The 24,271-nt window shown below is 25.1% G+C and overlaps 2 protein-coding genes across 2 annotated transcripts; both read left to right on the top strand.

Annotated features, from left to right (window-relative positions):
• Positions 1–13,675: 13,675 nt before the first annotated feature.
• On the top strand, positions 13,676–15,074 carry OCT59_021208 (uncharacterized protein; the record flags this gene model as incomplete). The annotated part of the gene is made up of 10 exons (XM_066149706.1): positions 13,676–13,678; positions 13,759–13,798; positions 13,881–13,927; positions 14,199–14,292; positions 14,361–14,384; positions 14,456–14,504; positions 14,575–14,624; positions 14,810–14,847; positions 14,920–14,959; positions 15,055–15,074. The coding sequence occupies 10 exons, from the start codon at positions 13,676–13,678 to the stop codon at positions 15,072–15,074; spliced, it is 405 nt and encodes a 134-aa protein (XP_065990587.1).
• Positions 15,075–22,571: 7,497 nt separating this feature from the next.
• OCT59_021207 (uncharacterized protein) lies at positions 22,572–23,771 on the top strand (the record flags this gene model as incomplete). Its single annotated transcript, XM_066149705.1, has 8 exons — positions 22,572–22,596; positions 22,730–22,777; positions 22,896–22,943; positions 23,077–23,120; positions 23,254–23,290; positions 23,424–23,456; positions 23,574–23,621; positions 23,752–23,771. The coding sequence occupies 8 exons, from the start codon at positions 22,572–22,574 to the stop codon at positions 23,769–23,771; spliced, it is 303 nt and encodes a 100-aa protein (XP_065990586.1).
• Between the last annotated feature and the right edge of the window lie 500 nt (positions 23,772–24,271).

Here is a 24,271-nt window from a genome sequence, read left to right as displayed (position 1 = left end):
ATAAAGTAAGAAATACTTAATCCAAAGATTCTTTATAGGACGAACAATTTAGAATTTAATAAACAGAGATGTTTTATATTTTGAGAAGAATCTTTAAATGAAACCAAATATGATTAATGATTTTCAAAATTTGATTTTTAATAAAAGTCTGAAAAAAAAAAATTTGGTGATTTAATCCAGTAATATTTTTTGGAATCTAAAGAAGGAATAATCTTTTCAAATTTATGAAGATGTTCGTAACAAAATGTACCTTACATAGAGTTTATATCCGTTTATCCGGATATCCAGCTGATTTATCCGGATATTACCCGGATATTTTAATATTGAAGACTAATTCAGGCCAAATTTATAATTCCGACCAGGATTACGCCTTATTAAGATGATCATTTCCATATTTAGCGATAGCCGTTCCACAAAAAATTATTTTTCTAAAAATCAAAATTTTCCTTTTTAAGAGGTTGTGTAGCATATATGTCTAAAAAAGGAAATATTTTAGCGTAATTCTGGCCGGCATTATAAAATTTGTCCAAGTTACTCTTAACGAATAATATCCGGATATCCGTCGGATTATCCGGATATCCGGAATTCTGTATCCGTTAAATCCGGATATTCGAATATCCGCGGATATCCGTTTTTTAACGGATAACGGATATAAACTCTAACCTTACATTATTTTAACAAAATTGATTTTTTTTTTAATGCTTAATAATAATAGTGGCGTTTTTTTTTTTGGAAAGATCTATTGGAATCTGGAAAGGTTTAGTAGAATAATCATACATAGTGATAGGCACCATACCGATTGCAATCACACGCAATTACTGAACATTAAAATTTTATGTAAAAAATAGACTTTCAGCATTTTTTATCAGTATTTTTCTTTCCATTTATGTTTTAAAATTAATTAAACTTAATAAAATTGCCTTCAATAATTGATCTAATTAATTTTTAAATTGCCATTATTTGAACCAATACTTTTGTTTAAATCCAGTTACATGTATCAATTAAATAAAGAGAAGTGAATATAAAGAATGTAAACGCCAAATGCCCAAATTAGTAATTAAACATTATATTAATGTTATATCAGCATATTACGTACATCATTGTGTATGAAACCACGCATATTTTAATGCGTCAAAACGAGTTAATTTATTTCTTGGCAAAACTAATTAAAAGTAAGAAGATTCTGATTTTTTATTGTATGATGCGACCTCTTGCATTGTACAACGTAAAAATATTAATTAAAGTAACTCATTTTGGTCATGTTTGACAATAACGTCATTTATTGCAGATCAGGATATGTAATCATTGTAAATTCTCAAATTTGCTGTGTTGTCTGCTAATAGACACTTCTGCTGCGGTCAATATTGGATAGATGATTGTGGTGTGTCAAATAGAAAAATTTAGTAATAGAATGTAATACTAAGTAAATTAAAGATGGTTACAGTAGTTTTTTGTTTATAATTATAAAATTAATATAGGTATTAATTAGTTAATCAAAAAAATAATAAAATAATATGTATTAAGTTATATTTATAATATTAGAATAATATAATGTAGATATTTATATTAATGATTTGACGTTTGAGTGTAGAATGAAATTAGGATTAATTAAGGAATTGTGAAAAAATAATTATCAATAAAAATTGATTAATTTTTTAAAAGTATTTTCTCAAAAACTTTGATATTATGAAAATATTACAAATATTTTTATTAATTAATTATAATTATTTCTTATTATTTTATATTACGACAATCTTAAACTTTAGGAAACAATTAGATGTATTAGAATCTTGTTCATTTCACTTAAATTAATAACTTATCGAGTAAAATGAGTATCAAAAGAATAATAATAACTAAATCATTTAAATTAAAATCTTTATTCAAAAATCTGGTGATTATTTAGAGAATTTTGGATATGAATTTGGTTACAATAATCCATTATTAAATTAACAATTTTTTTCAATTAATTATAAAATATTGTAAAAAATATTAATTTCTTTTTTTGAATTTGAAAATCAAACTATTTTCTATCAACGCCGGTCAATTTTCTTACATGTTAATAATTTTGTAAATATATTTAATATAATATTTTATTTCTTTATTTAATAATAATAAAAATTGAAAGAAAAAGAAAAAAAAATCAAAAAAAAATTTGGGGAAAGAAAAAGGATAAAGAAAGAAATCGGTTTAAAAAAAGGTAAATTTCTGAAAAAAAGAAGCTAATAATATTTGAATTAATAATCAAAAAAAAAAATTCCGATTAACCATTAACTGAAATTGGATTAGTTGATTGGAATGTTGACCATGAATAGTTGAATAGATCAGGTGGAGGCATGTCATGGGTTTTAATTATGTTGCATGGGATTTTAAGTTACACAATTCAAATTATTTATGTGGCCAAACGTCAGATAAATTTTTTTAGTTATATAGATTTATCAAAACATTTAAAATTTATTATAGACTTAATTACAAAATTATTAATATTGTTATGTATTTATACAATTGAAAACAATCTACCTAGAAAAAAAATTCGTTAATATCAAAAAATTTTAATGCGAATTTATTAATATTCATTGACTATAGAATAAACAATATTTTTTGGGTTAATAAATTCCGATTAATAAAAATCCCCTAAAAAAAATCCAATTAAATAAAAAGAAATGGAATATTTATATCTAATATATATTTGGCTTAATAAGTATCTTATGTATATTTTCTTAACATTAATTTGAATTAGTCAGCATTTCTGTAATACCAATCCATTTAATCCATTTTAAATAATTTGATATATTATTCAACCAAAATTTCTACATAAGGTTATAATAAAATATATAAAATAGCATCATTTTGTACAATTAATTATGCATTTTTCAAACTTGAATGAAATTTTTTTTCATTGTAAAAGTCACTTCAAATAAGCGAATCCAAACCTTTTTAGATCTAAGTATAAACTAATGCTACTACTATAAAAATTTATTTTTCCTAGTATCTTAGAATTAAAGACATTAAAATGCAAATTTTTTTGAAATTTTTCGAAAAAAATTATTCTTGAAAATTATTTAATATTAATATATCAGATTTTATATACAAGAAATAGTTTTTCATATGCTCTTCAGTTAAACCTGAGTATAACCTGTAATATGGACAAGACAACAATACTAATATTTAATTTGTATAAAGTTTTCCGCCGTTATAATTTTAATTAAATTGAAAATTCATATCTCATTACGGATTTTTCAATGAGAAATTGATTCTAATTCAAAAACCAAGAATTAAGTTACAATAATACCAAACAAATAAGTGCTAGTCGATCTACATTACGAGCAAGTTATTCACGCCCCCGTTATCTCGTTATCGTTATATATTTATTTTTTCTTTTTAAAAGAAAATGTCTTCAAAATTTTTGAAACAGAAATAGGTTATGATGCTATTGTATATGCAGAAGCAGCTTGGGAAATTTATTTTAAGAAAACAAAATATTCGACCACATTTATCTAATATTATTCTTAGGTAATACATTTATTACTTGTTTTTTTATTAAAAAAAAAAAAGTTTTTAAATAGATTATTAATAATTAATGTGTTAATTTATATTTATATATTCATTTATTGTGGAAATATTGAATTGAAGAATTTACAAGTTCTGATGTGTTAACTTGTTGATAGCGGTGGATGAACTTAATATTCAATCAATGATTACTTATATTCAAGAATATTTGATAGAACATCAAACTGAATTCTTAAATCAAAATCCAATTGAAATTCTTGAAACTGTTAATCAACATGAAACCTTTACAGGTTTATGGAATTTTTGTCTTAAATTAATAAAATTATCAGAATTGAATAATTTTTAGGTTGTTTACAAATTTTTTTAAGAACCCCTTTATTAGAATTATTGTTGAAACGGGACGATTTATATATGGATGAAATTGAAATTTGGATAGTTTATTGAAATGGTGTTCACTCAACAGAATGTTAATGAATAATCCAACAAAATGGAACAAAGATGTTATTACAAAATTGAAAAGTCATTGCACAGATTTATTCCATTAGTTCCGATCCTAATATATCGAACCAACAGAATTCTTTTACAAAGTTTACTGTTATAAAGATACTATCTTACCACATGACTTAATTCATGCTTTTGGGATTTCATATTGTTCCTAATAAGAAACATAAAACTAATATACGATCTTCAAGTAAGAAAAGTAAGCTTGATTCAAACTTAGTTGAACCAGATCGTGTTTCTTTTTTTGCTTCATGGATTGATAGTTTGTAATTATATATTATTTATATTAACTTTTGTTATATTGAAATTTGGTTTAATTATATTTGATTATTTACAATTAAATTTTTTAATAAATAAAAATCTTAATATTTCATCTTTGTTTTGCATATTATACTTTCTTGATATTATACAAAACTAGTTTTATTATATTTATAATATTGTAAGTTTGTTTAAAAAATTCGAATAATTCTAATTTATATTATATATTTATGCTATATACTTTACCTTTACCAATACATTGACCCATTACTAATTAAAATATTCTCTAATAGGGAAAGATAAAGTAAATATCTTTTTTTTTCATTTTATTATTATTATTATTAAACGTCTTTATTAGTATGAATAAATATGGCAATAATATGCAAAATGTATTATATGATCACAACCACTGCATAAACAAATTTATACATCGGATGTGTCAATCATCGAACCTTATTGCTGCGTAGTAAAAATCTTTAAAGTGCAAAGATAATTGTAAATATTGTCAAATTTTATTTTTATAATACATATGATTGGCATTTTTTTTACCGGTCATGTGACATGTCCAAAATTTCAAAAGCTTGGGCACATGATCTCTGTGGCTTATGTTACACAACAAATTTAGATGTTTTGTGTTTTTTGCTTGTTAAAATTTTATAACTTACACAAACTACATTACTGCATTTATAATAATAAATGAGTTTTATAAAGTATTGACTTTAGTAATTAAGATATATATTTTTTATTCTCTATTTTAATAGTATTATTTTTTAAAAGAAAATTTCGTGTATAGACTAGAGACTTTAGAGCGTAATTTCAGCACTTTAATCAGAATAAATTGCCTCCGGACGTCTATATAAAGTTGGTTAGTAAATTTGAAACTGTTTGCATACAGATTTCTACTAAGTTTTGGTGGATATTTGTGGAGTTATGGATTTTTGCAATGGCGCACTTTTTTAATTTCACAGCATAATTTGAGTACTTTGGTCAAAGTAAATTAATTCTGAGTGTTTAGAAAAAGTTGTTCAGTAGGTCTGAAACTACCTGCAACTCAATATTTGCCAAGATTTAATGAATACTTGTGAAGTTATTTACATTTTTGCAATAGTATTAATTATATTGCATTTTTATAAATTTTAATAAAAGAAAGAAAATAATGTATTATAATTTACATAATATATTGTTTATTTTGTTTAATAGTGTGAATAAATCATTTTTCATATATAATTTATAATAAATAGTTTCATAGTACTATGTATCAAAACAACAAGAAAATGCCTTCAGAAAAATTTTTTTCCAATAAAAATATAAGAAAAAATGTTTTCTATAGTATTTTATAAAAGTTACTACACCAATAAAAATATTGTTAATATCTGTTTTCAGATGCTTAAAAATTAAGCAGTATATAAAAATAAAGTTTATATATAGATGATGATAATTTAAATAAAGATATTATACAAAATTTAAAATATGACACAAATCAGTAAATTAAATCAGTTATAAGCAATTCTATTAGTACAATTAGACGCAAATAAATACTTCAACAAAAATAAAGTGAAGTGTATATTTAATTAAGACGATCCAAAATTTTATTGAAGGAAAATTCTCTTGGAGACTACAGGCAGTTCTTTATAATAATAAAAATATGCAACTCATCATATAAATTAATTATATTAAACAAATTAATTATATTACATATGTAAACTTTATAAAATATGTTTAATATATTTAACATTTTGAACATAAAAGAATCTCAAGAATCTCAATGAACCGTCTATTTATTTAGATAAATACTATGGCAAGCCGAGCTGGACTAAACTATCAGGCATTGGGCGGGTGAAAAATCAAGCATGGATTGACAAAATGTTACACCGTGCCTGATATTTTACCTGTTCATGCTTGATATTCATCTGTCCGTGCTTGATATTTATCTGTACGTGTTTGATATTTTTATCTGTTCATGCTTGATGTTTATCTATCACGTGCTTGATATTTTTATCTGTTCATGCTTGATGTTTATCTGTACGTGCTTGATGTTTTATCTGTACGTGTTTGATGTTTTATCTGTACGTGCTTGATATTTATCTGTACGTGCTTGATGGTTTTATCTGTACGTGCTTGATATTTATCTGTACGTGCTTGATGGTTTTATCTGTACGTGCTTGATGGTTTTATCTGACCATGCTTGACATTTTTATCCGTCCGTGCTTTATGTTTTTATCCGTCTGTGCTTGATATTTTTGTCCGTCTGTGCTTGATGTTTTTGTCCAACTGTGTTTGATTTAATCCAACTATGTTTGATAATTTTATCTTTGTCAAAAATTAGTTTCTTTGTCAGCACAGGGTTGATATATTGTCGGTCACATGTTTTTAAGTTTAGCGTAGTTTTAAAAAAAATTTTTTTTTTGAATTGGCTTTTTTTTATAAACAAATTTTGTAGAGAATTTTTATTTTTAATATAGGCAAAGGCTTTGTTTGGTAGAACTTCTTTGGGAATTTTTTAATAAGATTTTTTTTGATAAAAAATTTCGTTAGAAAATTTTTTTCATTGATAGAGACATTTCTGAGTTTTTTTCTTTTATGATAATTTCGGAGAATTTTTTTTAATAAGATTTTTTTTTGACATATACTTAATTTGTTGGAACAATTTTTTTTTTAACAGGAGAGATTTTTTTTTTTTGATAGAGAATTAATTGAGAATTTTTTTTTTTGTAGAAAATTATTTGAAGAATTTTTTTAATAGGGAAGATTTTTTTTTTGATAGATAATTTCGTTACTAGAAAATTTTTTTAACAAGTGAGATTTTTTTTGATAGAGAATTTCGTTAAGAATTTTTTTTTAATAGGAGGGAGTTTTCCTTGATAAAGAATTCTTTTGGGAATTTTTTTTAATAAGTGAAAAGTATTTTTTGATGGAGAATTTTATTAGAGAATTTTTTTTTTTTTTTTGATAGAAATTTCATCATAGAATTTTTTTTTTAATAGGTAAGATTTTTTTTTTTTGATAGATCATTTCGTTAATAATTTTTTTAACAGGAGAGATTTTTTTTTTGATAGATCATTTCTTTAATAATTTTTTTAACAGGAGATTTTTTTTTTTGATAGAAAATTTCGGTAAAGAATTTTTTTTTTAATAGGGAAAATGTATTTTTTGATGGAAGATTTTCGTTAGAAATTTTTCTTAATCAGGGATATTTTTTTTTGATTGAGAATTTCATTAGAGAATTGTTGGTTGAAAAGTTTTTTTATTTTTTTGATGGAGAATTTTGTTAGAAGTCTCTAGAAAATTTTATTGAAAATAGTTTTTTTTTTAATAAGGGTATCGAAAATTTTGGCTTGAAATTTTTTTTTTTTAATAAAGAACTAGGGTAATTAAGTACAAGTTAGTGAGCTTTTAAGCATTATAATTTATTTACTAACTATCCCTTAAATTGTGAGGGTTAAAATTAATTTTAATAATCTTTGAAGTTTTAAGAGTTCACATTATTACATATTAAATTATTAGCAATTCGATAATAAATATGGTGAGAATCCATTATTTTTGATTAGTAATTTGATAACAAATAATGGGTATGCACAATGGTTTAATAAAGAAATGGCATGACCCATTTCTTGTTAAGTGATTAGATAATAAAAAACAGGTTCGCACCATTTAATTATTAAATCAATTAAAAACTGTGCAAACCTGTTATTTATTATTAAATTTTTTAATGGCAAACAGGTTCACACATTTTTTTATTAAATCAATTTAAAACAGGAATGAACCCATTATTTATTATCAAATTGCTTAATAACAAATTGGCGAAGTGTTTTTTTTAATGCAACATTATGAAAAAACGTTTTCGCAACGTTTTTCTAATATAACATTATGAAAAAACGTTTTTGCAACGTTTTTCAATAAAATATCAAAAAAACGTTGCAAAACGTTTTTTTTTCTAATATAACGTTATAGAAAAAACGTTTTTGCAACGTTTTTCAATAAAATATCAAAAAAAAACGTTGCAAAACGTTTTTTTTCTAATATAACGTTATAGAAAAAACGTTTTTGCAACGTTTTTCAATGAAATATCAAAAAAAACGTTGCAAAACGTTTTTTTCTAATATAATGTTATAGAAAAAAACGTTTTTGCAACGTTTTTCAATAAAATATCAAGAAAAACGTTGCAAAACGTTTTTTCTAATATAAAATTATAGAAAAAACGTTTTTGCAACGTTTTTCAATAGAATGACAAAAAAACGTTGCAAAACGTTTTTTTCTAATATAAAATTATAGAAAAAACGTTTTCGCAACGTTTTTCAGTAAAATATCAAAAAAAAACGGTGCAAAACGTTTTTTCTAATATAATGTTATAGAAAAAACGTTTTTGCAACGTTTTTCAATAAAATATCAAAAAAAACGTTGCAAAACGTTTTTTTCTAATATAATGTAATAGAAAAAACGTTGCAAAACGTTTTTTTCTAATATAATGTAATAGAAAAAACGTTGCAAAACGTTTTTTTCTAATATAGATGTTATAGAAAAAACGTTTTTGCAACGTTTTTCAATAGAATGACAAAAAAAACGTTGTAAAACGTTTTTTTCTAATATAAATTATTTACTAACTATCCCTTAAATTGTGAGGGTTAAAATTAATTTTAATAATTTTTGAAGTTTTAAGAGTTCACATTATTACATATTAAATTATTAGCAATTTGATAAAAAATATGGTGAGAATCCATTATTTTTGATTAGTAATTTGATAACAAATAATGGGTACTATGCACAATGGTTTAATAAAGAAATGGCGTGACCCATTTCTTGTTAAGTGATTAGATAATAAAAAACAGGTTCGCACCATTTAATTATTAAATCAATTAAAAACTGTGCAAACCTGTTATTTATTATTAAATTTTTTAATGGCAAACAGGTTCACACATTTTTTTATTAAATCAATTTAAAACAGGAATGAACCCATTATTTATTATCAAATTGCTTAATAATCAATTGGCGAAGTGTTTTTTTTAATGCAACATTATGAAAAAACGTTTTCGCAACGTTTTTCTAATATAACATTATGAAAAAACGTTTTTGCAACGTTTTTCAATAAAATATCAAAAAAAACGTTGCAAAACGTTTTTTTTTCTAATATAACGTTATAGAAAAAACGTTTTTGCAATGTTTTTCAATGAAATATCAAAAAAAATGATGCAAAACGTTTTTTTCTAATATAGTGTTATAGAAAAAAACGTTTTTGCAACGTTTTTCAATAAAATATCAAGAAAAACGTTGCAAAACGTTTTTTCTAATATAAAATTATAGAAAAAACGTTTTTGCAACATTTTTCAATAAAATATCAAAAAAACGGTGCAAAACGTTTTTTTCTAATACAATCTTATAGAAAAAATATTTTCGCAACGTTTTTCAAAAAAAAAGTTGCGAAATGTTTTTTCTAATATAACCTTATAGAAAAACGTTTTCGCAACGTTTTTTAATAAAATATCAAAAAAAACGTTACGAAACGTTTTTTTCTAATACAATCTTATAGAAAAAACGTTTTTGCAACGTTTTTTTAATAAAATAATAATATTAGTCATTCAGGTTATATTGATGTTACAACCTAAACTAATGCCAAGCTAAACCTGACGTTTTTAAAATTGATTTTTTTTTATTTTTTAATCACAAAAATGTCAAGCCTGACGTTTTTAATTAAAAAATTAATATTTTTGATTTTTTTAATTACAAAAATGTCAAGCTGGACGTTTTTAATTAAAAAAAAATTAATTTTTTTGATTTTTTAATCACAAAAACGTCAAGCTGGATGTTTTTAATTAAAAAAATTAATTTTTTTTATATTTTAATAAAATGATCGACATATTATTAAAAAATGTTGATTTATTCATGATCTGTCAAGTTAACATTCTTTTTGAGCAGCACAGTTAAACTCAGTGCAAAAAGTTTCCATAGTGAATGTTCACTTTCTCTGTACATGTACATGTACATGTTCTTGTACTTGTACATGTACATGTACAGTACTGTACTAATACTTAAGATTAAATTGAGAGTTTTTTACGAAAAAGGCAATTTTTTTTGTATCCATGGCAACTATGCATGTGGATGATTTTCAAAAACGGAATAGAAAATTTTGGTGAAAAATGAAATGATCAACCAAAATTTTTGCCTTTTAAAGTAAAAAATCGCCTTAAAATCCTACTTGGGTGTTAATTTCATTAGAGATCTTTTTTTATAAAATTAAAAAAACACTAAATTACATTAATAAGATTAAGATAAAATTAAAAAAAACTATGATAGAATCCTAAGTAGCATAGTAACTGAAATTAAGCAAATTTTATATACTAGTAAAGCTCCGCATGAGCTGACATAAATTAAAAAGTTAATAATGTTAACTTTAAGAAAAGTATATAGCAGAAATTTGTTTGCAGTGTTTCTTCTTTTTATCATTAATTGGCATAAAAACATTTTTGAAAATCTACTATTTTAAATACTTTTAATATATATAAATTGGGATTGCTAAATGTCGCCTGGGCGATCATCGCCTGGGTTTTTTTTTTCAAATATGTATCTAATTTTTGATCGGTTATTATTAAAAAGATATTTTTTTAAAAAATTTTTTCTGCAAACATATTTATTCAAAATAATCTTATTTAATGAAATTTTATTTACAAATATTAAAATTTAAGCCAAATTTACGATTTTAAAGAATAAAATCACCATATTTATTTTTATTGAAATGTACAAATAAAAGAAATAATAACAATAAATAAAAAAGATAAGTAAATTACAATGATCAAGGAAAAAAAAATAAAATAACAATGGAGTAATGGAAAGTACTTTACTAAAAATGGCCAATTTTTTGAAATATTTTTATAGACCTAGATACAATGGCTTTCAAAACAATTGTGCAATTATTTTGTAAAATTTTTAAAATATATCAAGATATATTTAAGGTATTTTTGAGATTAAAATATTAAAATACTTTACTGAAACTCGTATATCTGGAGCGGAGCAGCTACATAATTATCACTTATCAGTGGCCAATAGGTGTCAACGTCACAGCAGTTCTGCCATATTTATTTTATTGTAATACGATAGGCAGCGATTTAGCTGCAATTTATCCACGGTTTTATTAATGGAAGCTATAATTATTATAATTTCCAAAAATCACATAAAAAATTCGTTAACCATCAAATAATGACGAAATTGAAAATATTGATATATGTAATATAATATAATTTTATTTTTATTAAATTCTCTAATAATTTTATTAATATAAATAAAATTTACCCTTAAAATTTATTATAAAATAAAATTTTTCGTAAAAATGTACTTATAAAATAAATTTTTTTCATAAAAAGTATTATAAAATAAATTTTTTTCTCGTAAAAATGTATTTATTATAAAATAAATTTTTTCGTACAAATGTATTATAAAATAAATTTTTTTGTAAAAATGTATTATTAATAACATTTTTTCTTATTAATATAATTTATATAATTTATTAAATTTTGTCTTACTTTGATAATTTGCATTATATCATTACAATTAAATATATAGTAAAATAAATTGTGTAATTAAAATATAAGAAATATATACTAAATGTAACGAGAATTATAAACTGATAATCATAAACTTCGTAGCCACGCTCAATTAAGGCAATGTATTACTAGGCCTACACTAAAGATGACTTTAGCAAGGCTTTCTTTGTGAATTAAAGAAATTCATACACTTTGCCAGCTGGTGAGAAAGCTTATGATCTCTAAGAACCTTATATTAAAAAATCCAGAATGTAATAAAAAGTAGATAGGTGGATACGATTTTCCCTTTTCATATTTAAGAGGGTGGTGAGTACTTTATTTTTCCCTTTCGTATTTAGGTGGGCTTTAAGGTGGGTGGAGCCTTGCTTTTTTTCTTCCTTTTCATATTTAGGAGGAGAAGGATATACGTAAAGTAGGATAAAAAATAAAAAAAATAAATAAATAAAAATTAAAAAAAAAGTTTTCGATTTGAAAAACTTTAAAAGAAAAAAATTAAAAAAAGTTTCGAGTTAGAGTGTAAAGAGAGCGTGTATGGAAAGAAACTAAAGTTTATTTCGAATATTAATGATCTGCAAACTGCAGTTTAATTAAGCTTTTTTAAGCTTAATCTTTTTTTTTGTTAGTTTTTTATAATTTCCTCTTTTCCATTTCCTTGCTTTCTTCTACTTTACAGAAACTTACCATTTTTAATTAATATAGAATCGATATCGTTAAGTTTATCTTAACGGTATCATTTCAATATCATTTTGATATCATTTCAATATCGATTCAATATCGATACGATATCGAAATAAAGTATTATCACTTTGATATCATTTCGATATTAAATCAATATCGAAATGATATCGAAATGATAATTAAAATGATATCGAAATGACATCTTTAAATTAAACTTAAAGATGTTGTTTCGATATCATTTCTATTATCATTTCGATATCATTTCGATATTGATTTAATATCGAAATGATATCAAAGTGATAATACTTTATTTCGATATCGTATCGATATTGAATCGATATTGAAATAATATCAAAATGATATCAAAATGATATCACTTGAAAACTTAAAGTTTCTGTAAAGTACTCTTTCCCTTTCTTATTTCCCTTTCCCTTGTTCTTTCTTTTTCTTTTCCTTCATTCTGTCCTTATTCCTTTCTCCTTTACTTTTACATGTTCTTTCCTTACACTTTTATACGTTCTTTTTCTTTCACTTTCACTCACCCTTTCGGCCTTTCACTTCCCTTTCACTTCCCTTTCACACTCTTAAATTCCTTCCCCTTTTCTCTCACTTTTTTTTTCTAATTTCTTTTCTTATATAGGCTTTGGTTACCTATAGGCTTTTACCTTCATTTTGGCCTTTGGATGCTTATAGGGTTTGGTAAGAGAGTTTCATTTTAGGCGGCCAACGGATGTGACGACTTGGTGACTTTTAAAATTAAAAAGAATAAAAGTTTATTAAAAAAAATTGGTTTTTAACGAAAATTTTATTTCCTTCTTTTTATTTCTAGTCTTTAGGAATACGCGTTCATTTTAACAGTTGATACTTTTGGATCTTTGGAACACAAAGAAGGACGAAAAATTTTTGGTAATTTTTTTTCTTTTTTTTTAATTCTAACAAACAGTTTTAACGGTTTATTCTTTTTTCTTTTGTAGATGGTTTTTATTTTCAGATATTTGAAATTATTTCGATTAATAATCATACTTTTAATATTGAATATCGATATGCGTAATTTTGATTAATAAATTTATCTGATTTCGATGAACAAGTACGAGATCATCTGCAAAATTTTGTTAGTGAAACTGATGCTAATGAACAAGCAATTATGCATGAGATAAATCGCATGGCAAGAAAAATTATTTTATTTTTTGTATTAATTAATGGTGAGGGTTTTTTTTTAGTTATTTACTTTTAACGAGACAACAAAACAGCTACTAATGTTTCTTTTTCTTCCTTTTTTTAGATGGTTTGCTCTTCGGGTTCTGACACATTATTGGAGAAAGGTAAGCTATTTTTTTTTCTTCATTATTTGTTTAACGAAATGAGCAAAACGATCACTAATGTTTTGTTTACAGTATTCTTTAGACAGCCAATTCTTTGGAGTATTCGGACACATGGAAAACTCGTTAAGGGTGAGAAGGTTACTTTTTTAATTCTTTAACGAAATGGTTACTAACATTTTGTTATGTTTTTTTTTTATTATTTTTTATAAAAAAAATTATTCATTAATTTTTTTTATTCTGTAGGAATCCAGGTCCGATTTTGAAGCATAGCTCCCTTCAATTCAAAGATTTAAAAAAATTAAATTCCAAGCAAGTATTCGGAATGTTTTGAAAACTACTTAAATATATTAAGTTTTTTTTTTATAAAATAACATTACCTAACATTTTCTTTATTTTGCAGGAAACTGGTTCCAAAAGTAATCTGACGATTATTTCATTTTTATTCTCTTTAGCGGGTCTTTGGCACTTTGATTATGTGAATGGTGCTCTCTTAGGTAGGTATTTTTATCTTCATCGATTTTTGATTTTTTTCATTTATATACTAATTTTCTTTTTTTTTAAGTTTTTTTGGACATGTGGGAGTTCGGTAAGGAAAGGATTTAATTAATATATTTCTTTCAATGAAAAATTTTTTAACATTTTATTCATTCTTTTTAGACGTTCGAAGCCTGGATTTTTTGTTGAATTTTCTGGAGCATATTCCTTGGTGGGTTTCTTTTTTATCTTTTATTTTGACGAAACTTACTAATGTTTCGTTATATTTTTTTATTTTATAGGCGACTAGTTTTTCAGATACTAGGATGCGTACAATCATGGAATTTTAGTGGTATTTCAGCAATCTTTCTTGAATTTTTTATTTTAACATTTAACGAAAGTTACATTTCATTTTTTATTCTTTTTTTTAGACAGCCAATTTTTCTGGATGCATGAATTTTGGTAGAGAGCTGGAATTTTTTAATCTATTTTAACGAAACATTCACTAATGTTTCGTTTATTCTTTTTTGTAAACAGTCAGTTCTTCTTGGAGTATTTGGACGTGTGGAAACTCGGTAAGAAAGAGGAGGTTGTTTTTTAGTCCTTTTAATGAAATGATTACTAATGTTGCATTTATTTTTTTGTAGACAGCTTGGCTTTTTGACTATTTGGATGTGTGGGAATATGGTAGGATATTAACAGTTTTTAATTATTCTTTAACGAACCATTTATCTGCTTAAACTTTTTAATTACGCTAACAATTTCATTTTTTATTCTTTTAGATGGATCTTCAGTTCTTTAGATGTTTAGATGAAAGTTATTTTTTTATTTAAATTATTTACTTTAACGAATGAGCAAAGGGCAAATGAAAAATGCCGTTGGACTAAAATTTTACTTTTTGTATAAGAACTTTAATATAGATGTATAGTAATGCGTTTAATATAATATTTGATTTTATTGTCATATTGTGACAATTATGTATATAAATTATTGCTTAATTGTAATGTAGTTTCTGCGTAGTCTCTACCTAATTATAACTTTAATTCGCTATGACTACTTAATGTATACTCTACCAGTACTCTACCTAACCATTTGATACGAACTGCTGCGGCTACGTTAAGTAAAAAGTAACGTAATCGTTGTGATTTTACCGCCACAGATAGGTGGCGAAATTGTGGCACATTCGCGGCTTAGTCATTTCAAATTTATTAGTTTCTGTAAAGTAATATCAAAGTTAATTATATTATAATAATAAAATAATAACAAAAACATTAAAAAATTATTGTGATATTATTTTGAGTTATTTTTATAGACCTAGATACAATATAATTACAAAATAATAGCAAAAATATAATAAAAACATTTTGATGTATTAAATGTATTTTTGTAGTATTTTAAAATTATTATAAAATCATTTCAAAAAATTGGCCATTTTTAGTAAAGTAATAGAAGATGAAAGGGAGTAAAAAAGAGTAATGAGAAGTGATAGGAACCAAAAGGAGAAATAGGACATGATGAGAGATGAAAAGGAGTGATGGAAGACGAAAAGAAGTGATGGGTGACAAAGAGGAGTGATGGGAGATAAAAAAAAAGAAGTGATGGGAAGATTAAGAGGAGTGATGAAAGACAAAAAGAAGTGATAAAAGACGAAGAGGAGTGATGGGAGACGAAAAGAAGTAATGGGAGACAAAGAGGTGTGATGGGTGATGAAGAGGAGTGATGGGAGATAGAAAGGAGTGATGGGAGATGAAAAGAAGTGATGAGAAGATTAAGAGGAGTGATGAGTGATGAAAAGAAGTGATGGGAAGATTAAGAGGAGTGATGGGAGACGAAAAGAAGTGATGAGAAGATTAAGAGAAGTGATAGGAGACGAAAGGGAGCGATGGGAGACGAAAAAGAGTGATGGGAGACGAAAAGGAGTGATAGGAGACGAAGAGGAGTGATGGGAGATGAAAAGAAATGATGGGAGACGAAAAGGAGCGATGGAAGATTAAAAGAAGTGATGGGAAGATGAAGAGGAGTAAAAATTTATTAAAATTGTAAAATTTAATAAAAAATTTTCCAATAAATTTTCAATCAATTTTTTATAAAAAAAAAGATCTCTAATGAAATTCTTTATTAAAAAAAAAAATTTCAAGCCAAAATTCTCGATACCCTTATTAAAAAAAAACTATTTTCAATAAAATTTTCTATTGAGACTTCTAACAAAATTCTCCATCAAAAAAATAAAAAGGCTTTTCAACCAACAATTCTCTAATGAAATTCTCAATCAAAAAAAATATCCCTGATTAAGAAAAATTTCTAACGAAAATCTTCCATCAAAAAATACATTTTCCCTATTAAAAAAAAATTCAAAGATTCTTACCTATTAAAAAAAGTTCTCAAAAGAATTTCTATAAAAAAAAAACTTCCTTCCTATTAAAAAAAAAATTCTTTACCGAAATTTTCTATCAAAAAAAAAAATCTCCTGTTAAAAAAATTATTAACGAAATGATCCTATCAAAAAAAAAAAAATCTTACCTATTAAAAAAAAAATTCTATGATGAAATTTTTATCAAAAAAAAAAAAAATTCTCTAATAAAATTCTCCGTCAAAAATACTATTAAAAAAAATTCCCAAAAGAATTCTTTATCAAGGAAAACTCCCTATTAAAAAAAAATTCTTAACGAAATTCTCTATCAAAAAAAAATCTCACTTGTTAAAAAAATTTTCTAGTAACGAAATTATCTATCAAAAAAAAAATATTCCCTATTAAAAAAATTCTTCAAATAATTTTCTGCAAAAAAAAAAAGAAATTCTCAATTAATTCTCTATCAAAAAAAAAAATTTCTCCTGTCACAAAAAATTGTTAAGTATATGTCAAAAAAAAAATCTTATCAAAAAAAAATTCTCCAATAAAATTTCTATCAAATAAAAATTTTTAACGAAATTATCATCAAAAAAAAAAACTCAGAAATGTTCCTATCAATGAAAAAAATTTTCTAACGAAATTTTTTATCAAAAAAATCTTATTAAAAAAATTCCCAAAGAAATTCTATCAAACTAAGCCTTTGCCTATATTAAAAATAAAATTCTCTACGAAATTTGTTTATAAAAAAAAGCCAATAAAAAAAAAAATTTTTTAAAACTACGCTAAACTTAAAACATGTGACCAACAATATATCAACCCTGTGCTGACAAAGAAACTAATTTTTGACAAAGATAAAATTATCGAGCATAGTTGGATTAAATCAAACACAGTTGGACAAAAACATCAAGCACAGACGGACAAAAATATCAAGCACAGATGGATAAAAACATAAAGCATGGACGGATAAAAATGTCAAGCATGGACGGATAAAACCATCAAGCACGTACAGATAAAACCATCAAGCACGTACAGATAAATATCAAGCACGTACAGATAAATATCAAGCACGTACAGATAAAAATATCAAGCACGTGATAGATAAACATCAAGCATGAACAGATAAAAATATCAAGCACATACAGATAAATATCAAGCACGGGACAGATGAAAATCAAGCATAAACAGGTAAAATGTCAGACACGGAGTGACATTTTGTCTAGCCATGCTTGATATTTTATCGCGCAATGTCTGATAATTTTGTCCAACTCGGCTTGCCATAAAATACAGGTTTAACCTGTTGCGTTACAACAGAATAAATTAACATGATGAAAATTAAAATTCTGATCAGCATATGACCAATTGGCCCAACAGCTTTTGACCATAAATAGATCAGGAGCAGATTTTTATATTACGGCATTATGCAATTCAAATTATTTATACGGAGACCATTCTATTTTAAAACAAATAAACCTTATTATTAATTATGATGTTCTTACAAAAATGGTTGATATTTAAGATAGATGAGAAATAAGCATTTCTCTACAACAACTAATGTGATTTTTTTTCCAGAAATTATGGTGATATGCTACTCTAACAAATTTTTTTAATCCTTATTCATCATAATAGATACTTACAATATCTTGATTTTTGACATTAGACAGAATGAAATACAAAATAACTCGCAAAAAATTTATCTGCTGAAACAGTCCAAAAGTTTTTGTCATAGATTACTGGATTACTTGCATCAATTAATTTTATCATATCACATTAAAATATTTCAAATGTTCCATTTGGTGAAATTGCAAGTGATTAGAAGTTAGAATTAGTTAAATTTACAATTTATAACCTATAACACAAAGCAGATTCATTACAATCATTTAATTGATTATTAATTACTAGTATTCATTACGTTTTACGAAAAAAATAATTTTATAATAAAAAACCAAGATTTCAATTTTACATTTTCATGGTTTGAAACAAAAATTAATCAAAGTTTTATTTGAGTTTAAAATAATAAATAAGGCAAGGCTTGTACAACAAATTTAAATTAACATGTCAAAGAATACAATCGATCTACTTCAATATTTCCAATTTTTCAACAAATAATATTTTTTAAAAATTCATTCGTTATAATAAAATAAGGCCAATTAACTGTTGTATTTCAATTATCATAAAAAATTGGATTTGTATCTTATGGTAATTTGTTACTTCCAAGAAAATGTATATGTTATTAAAGAATTTTACGTCTTTTGTTAGTATGTAAAATTATTAATTTAAAAAACCTGCTAAATACAATACATTAATGATTGAGACTAACCGTAAAATCAAAAAAAAATATTATATGAATTAGTTCATATTAATTGTGGAGTGCAAGAGATTGATAAGCTTTATAACTGTTAACTCATTTGAAAAATTCAAAATTCTTAAAAAAATCTAATCCAAAAATTTTAATTATTCTATTTAAGTAATTGGACTAAACCATCGATGTTTTGATTATCTTGTTAATTATAGCCAATTATAAGTACTATCTCAATAAAAATGGTTTATTTATGATAAAAAATAAAATAATAAAATACAAGTTCATTTTATGACATCAAGTTACACAACAACTGTTACTCATTATTACTGTATTAAAAATTTCTTTCTTCATTTTCGTTATTTTTTAATTACTTGAAATACTTCATAATCCAATATTGTAATAATTTTTGGAATATCTAAATTAGGATAGTATTCTGATTGACCAAGATAAGTCCAATTATTGGAATTAGAGTAATATAAATCACCCATTTGTGGCCCAAAATTATTATTACAATAAACAGCCCAAGTTTTTCCACTATTGATGTAAGATAACTTTGTTGTAGCATTAGAAATATTTTTCCAATCTGCAAAACTGAATAAAAAACTATCACTAGTATTTTTCCAACCATCTCCATTCCAATCAAGCGGATTATAACCTCCAACTAATTTTGTTGAATTTTTAATTTTTGCTATCCAAATAGTAGCTCCTTTATCATCACAATTTCTATGAAATGATTTAGTATCAATTCCATCTCTATTTGAACGATGTAATAATTTAAATTTATAAGGAATATCTTTTTTGTCATAATATGAAGATTCCTTTCTATTGATCCATGAAGCAAAAAGGGGAATAAGATTTGGTTCAACTAAGTTTGAATCAAGTTTTAAATATTGCTTTCGTGAAGGTGGTAAATTAGTTTTATGTTTCTTATCAGGAACAATATGAAACTCCAAAAGATCATGAATTAAGTCTTGTGGTAAGATGTCTTTATAACAATAAACTTTGTAAAAAAATTCTGTTGGTTTAATATCATAAAATCGAATTAATGGAATAAATCTGTGTAATGACCTTTCAATTTTTATAATATCATCTTTGCTCCATTTTGTTGGATCATTCATTATATTCTGTTGTGTGAAACACCATTTCAACAAATTATCCCAAATTTCAATTTCATCCATATATAAATCGTCCCGTTTCAACAATAATTCTAATAAAGGAGCTTTTAAATTAATAAAATTATCAGAATTAAATAATACTTTGGGTTCTTCACAAATATTTTCAAGACAAAAATTCCATAAATCCGTAAATGTTTCATGTTGATAAACAATTTCAAGAATACCGGTTGGATTTTGATGTAATAATTCAGTTTGATGTTCTATCAAATATTCTTGAATATAAGTAATCAATGAATGAATATTAAGTTCATCCACCGCTATCAACAAGTTCAATACAACCGGCCCTTGTAAATTCTTTAATTCAATATTTCCACAATAGAGGAATCTAAATGTAATTTAGCAAATTGATAATTAATAATTTATCTAGAATTTTTTTTTCAAAAAAAAAAAAAAAAAAAAAAAACATCATAAAGGTCATTCATGTATTACCTAAGAATAATATCAAATAAATGTGGACTGATATTTTGTTTTCTCAAAATAAATTTTCCATTTTCTTTTTTAGCCCATTCATTAGAAAATGCAGTACGAAAATATTGAGACCTAGCACATAAAATATTTGAATGAGCATGAATTTCTTTAACATTTTGTTCTTCTCCTGCATAAATAATAACATCATATCCTATTTCAGTTTCAAAAAGTTTCTCATAGTCGTTGGATAACTCTGCCAAAAATTTTGAAGACATTTCTTTTTTTTTTATTTTTAAAGAAAAAGAAAAAATTATTAATAAAAACAAGACGAAAATTGCAAATTTGAATATTTATTTGTATGTATATGTTGTGTAATATTAACAATCACTTATTTTGGAATGATTTTCTCTATGTTGCAGAGATAGTGTAATCATCGGCTGACATTAAATTTGGCCGGAATTTGCGAATAATAATGTTGGCTGGTCTTATACAATTCTGGCCAAATCCATATTGATAAGTAATCATGTGATCAGACCAATCGTTCAGACTTCAGAGTTCAGTCTATCAATACCATAGTGATAATATATCTAATTCATTTTCAATTTTAATAATTTTAATTAGACTATTTTAGTATTCAATTTTTAACTAAAATCTATATTCAGTTTGACATAGAATCAGATTAACTACTATTAATATTATTAATAAATTAATGGATTTTTCTTTACTATTTGTATATTTGTAAAAAAAGCGTTTTTAATATTGTTACATTTACTTTTGCTATCATTATAGCTATTATTTTTATTAAAGATATCTTATTTGCAAGGCAATAAAACAATATTTTATTTTATTATTATATTTAAATTTGAAATAAAATATTGTTTTTGCTATTTATATCAAATTATCAATGGTTTTTTTAACGTTATAATAGAAACTGATGCTAATACTAGTGCCAGCAGTATTCTGACTGATATTTGGAAAAATATTTTAATTGATGAAGGTGACTTTGAATTTAATCCAAATAATGATAACGAGAAAAACATAGCATTAGATAATGATTTTTCAACTACTACCAACATTGGCAGCCATATGACAGAAAGTACGAATTATGATACTGAAATTTTGCCATTCATTTGGAATGAAATAGCTACTATTAGAAAGCAAAAAGTGACGAAATTAATTGGGAAGATACTGATTTTGAAGAAAATTTTGAAACAGAATCAATTATAACAAGATTAACAGATGAAGAATATAATTTTAAAATTAAAGATACTAATATTTTATCAATGTTAACATTAACATCATGTGTTATTTGGGCGATAAGCAGTTGATAAACATGAAGAAGATACAACAAAATCCCTTGAGCTTTCAGGAACTCTACTCACGTGATCTTAAAAATAAGAAATATGATTCATTTTCACCAAGTGATATATAACGAGCATCAGTAGTATAGAGGAACCTGAAGGATCCTAAAATAGTATTTCAAAGGATCAATTGAAAAAGGATGATTACTAATGCAATTAAATTCTATATTTAATATTAATATTAATCAACTTTAATATTTATAATTGTTATTTTATCATAATAATTGGTCAGACTGACAAATGACAAAAACTGAATCTAGTACCATTAATTTTGAATCATGAGTAATTATGAGATTTATGAATATTGACTACATATTACAAACCACAATTATACATTATTAATCATATGTAGGCAGTATTACTTGGTGACACATTGATGTGAATAATCTTGAATCAAAAACTGTTATAGTTACACTTATAGTCATAATTACATTTAGTTACACATCATTAGATACATATCATATGATTAGAAAATGGATATAAAAAGAGGACAAAATCTGATAGTTTTATGTTAATTTTTAATTTATACTCCTATTAATTTTTCATATTAATTTATATTTTTATATTCCTAAAAAAATTAATAATCTTAACTAACTTGTTTTTCTCATTAGACTTTTTAGTTTTCGAAAGTTTTTTTTTCCTTTTAATATTCACAACACCATATTATTTCTTTTTCTTTGATATTTCTTTTTTGGTTTTAAATGATATGAAATTCAAGGCCATTTTGTATGGTGAGTATGAAGGGATGGTGCGCACTGCAGGGTTCACGATCGGGCTAGTTTCTTCCCAATTGCATCCAAGGTTACAGCCTGAACGGAATATTACTTAGTTATATTCGTAACTAACCTTAGTTTTTTGATATAGGGTATAATCAAGAAGATAACATATTAGAGAGGTTACTATATATGGTAAGTATGAAGGAATGGTGCGCGCTGCAGGGTTCACGATCGGGCTAGTTTCTTCCCAATTGCATCCAAGGTTACAGCCTGAACGGAATCTTCTTGTAACTAATCTTAGTTTTTTGATATAGGGTATAATCAAGAAGAAAACATATTTATTAGAGAGGTTACAATATATGGTAAGTATAAAGGGATGGTGCGCGCTGCAGGGTTCACGATCGGGCTAGTTTCTTCCAAATTGCATCCAAGGTTGTAGCCTGAACGGAGTCTTACTTAGTTATATTTGTAACTAACCTTAGTTTTTTGATATAGGGCATAATCAAGAAGAAAACATATTAAAGAGGTCATTATATATGGTAAGTATAAAGGGATGGTGCGCGCTGCAGGGTTCACGATCGGGCTAGTTTCTTCCCAATTGCATCCAAGGTTACAGCCTGAACGGAATCTTACTTAGTTATATTTGTAACTAACCTTAGTTTTTTGATATAGGGCATAATCAAACATATTAAAGAGGTCATTATATATGGTAAGTATAAAGGGATGGTGCGCGCTGCAGGGTTCACGATCGGGCTAGTTTCTTCCCAATTGCATCCAAGGTTACAGCCTGAACGGAATATTACTTAGTTATATTTGTAACTAACCTTAGTTTTTTGATATAGGGTATAATCAAGAAGAGTTACTATATATGGTAAGTATGAAGGGATGGTGCGCGCTGCAGGGTTCACGTCGGGCTAGTTTCTTCCCAATTGCATCCAAGGTTACAGCCTGAACGGAATCTTCTTGTAACTAATCTTAGTTTTTTGATATAGGGTATAATCAAGAAGAAAACATATTTATTAGAGAGGTTACAATATATGGTAAGTATAAAGGGATGGTGCGCGCTGCAGGGTTCACGATCGGGCTAGTTTCTTCCAAATTGCATCCAAGGTTGTAGCCTGAACGGAGTCTTACTTAGTTATTTTGTAGCTAACCTTATTTTTTAATTAGGGCATGTTCAAGGAGAATAATATTTACTGTAATTAATTTGTGACACTACAATTGAAAAAGACAGAGTACAGCTGTAAGAAAAGCACTGGCCAGTCTTAAGATGTTAACGACTGATCCATGTCATTTAAAAACGTCATGAAAAAATTGTCTCGCGTATACCATATGATAATTTGTCCGACGCACAATGTATTTATTCTATTATTACTTCTTGAATTAAGTTTAGTACGATCGCATACAATGTTTAGTAATTAAATTATATGTATAAGTTAAATAACTTAAATTGTAACAAAATATTTAAAAAATCGTTTTAATTCAAGATTTTTCTGCATTACAATTTGGTTATGAATTTTTTTTTTTTTAATAAAAAATAAAATAATATCAATGAATCTATCAGAGCGTAATAAAGAAAAAGAGAAATTTCTAAAAAGTTAAATACAAAAGTTTTCGTCGATAAAGCCAAGAGAAACTAAACTAACTTGATATTCTTTTCGTTTACCATTATTTAACACGTATTTGACTA

The sequence above is a fragment of the Rhizophagus irregularis genome, chromosome 3 (genome assembly GCF_026210795.1).
Source record: "Rhizophagus irregularis chromosome 3, complete sequence".
In the NCBI taxonomy this organism is placed as follows: Eukaryota; Fungi; Glomeromycota; class Glomeromycetes; order Glomerales; family Glomeraceae; genus Rhizophagus; species Rhizophagus irregularis.
This window is presented reverse-complemented; position numbering and strand designations above follow the sequence as displayed.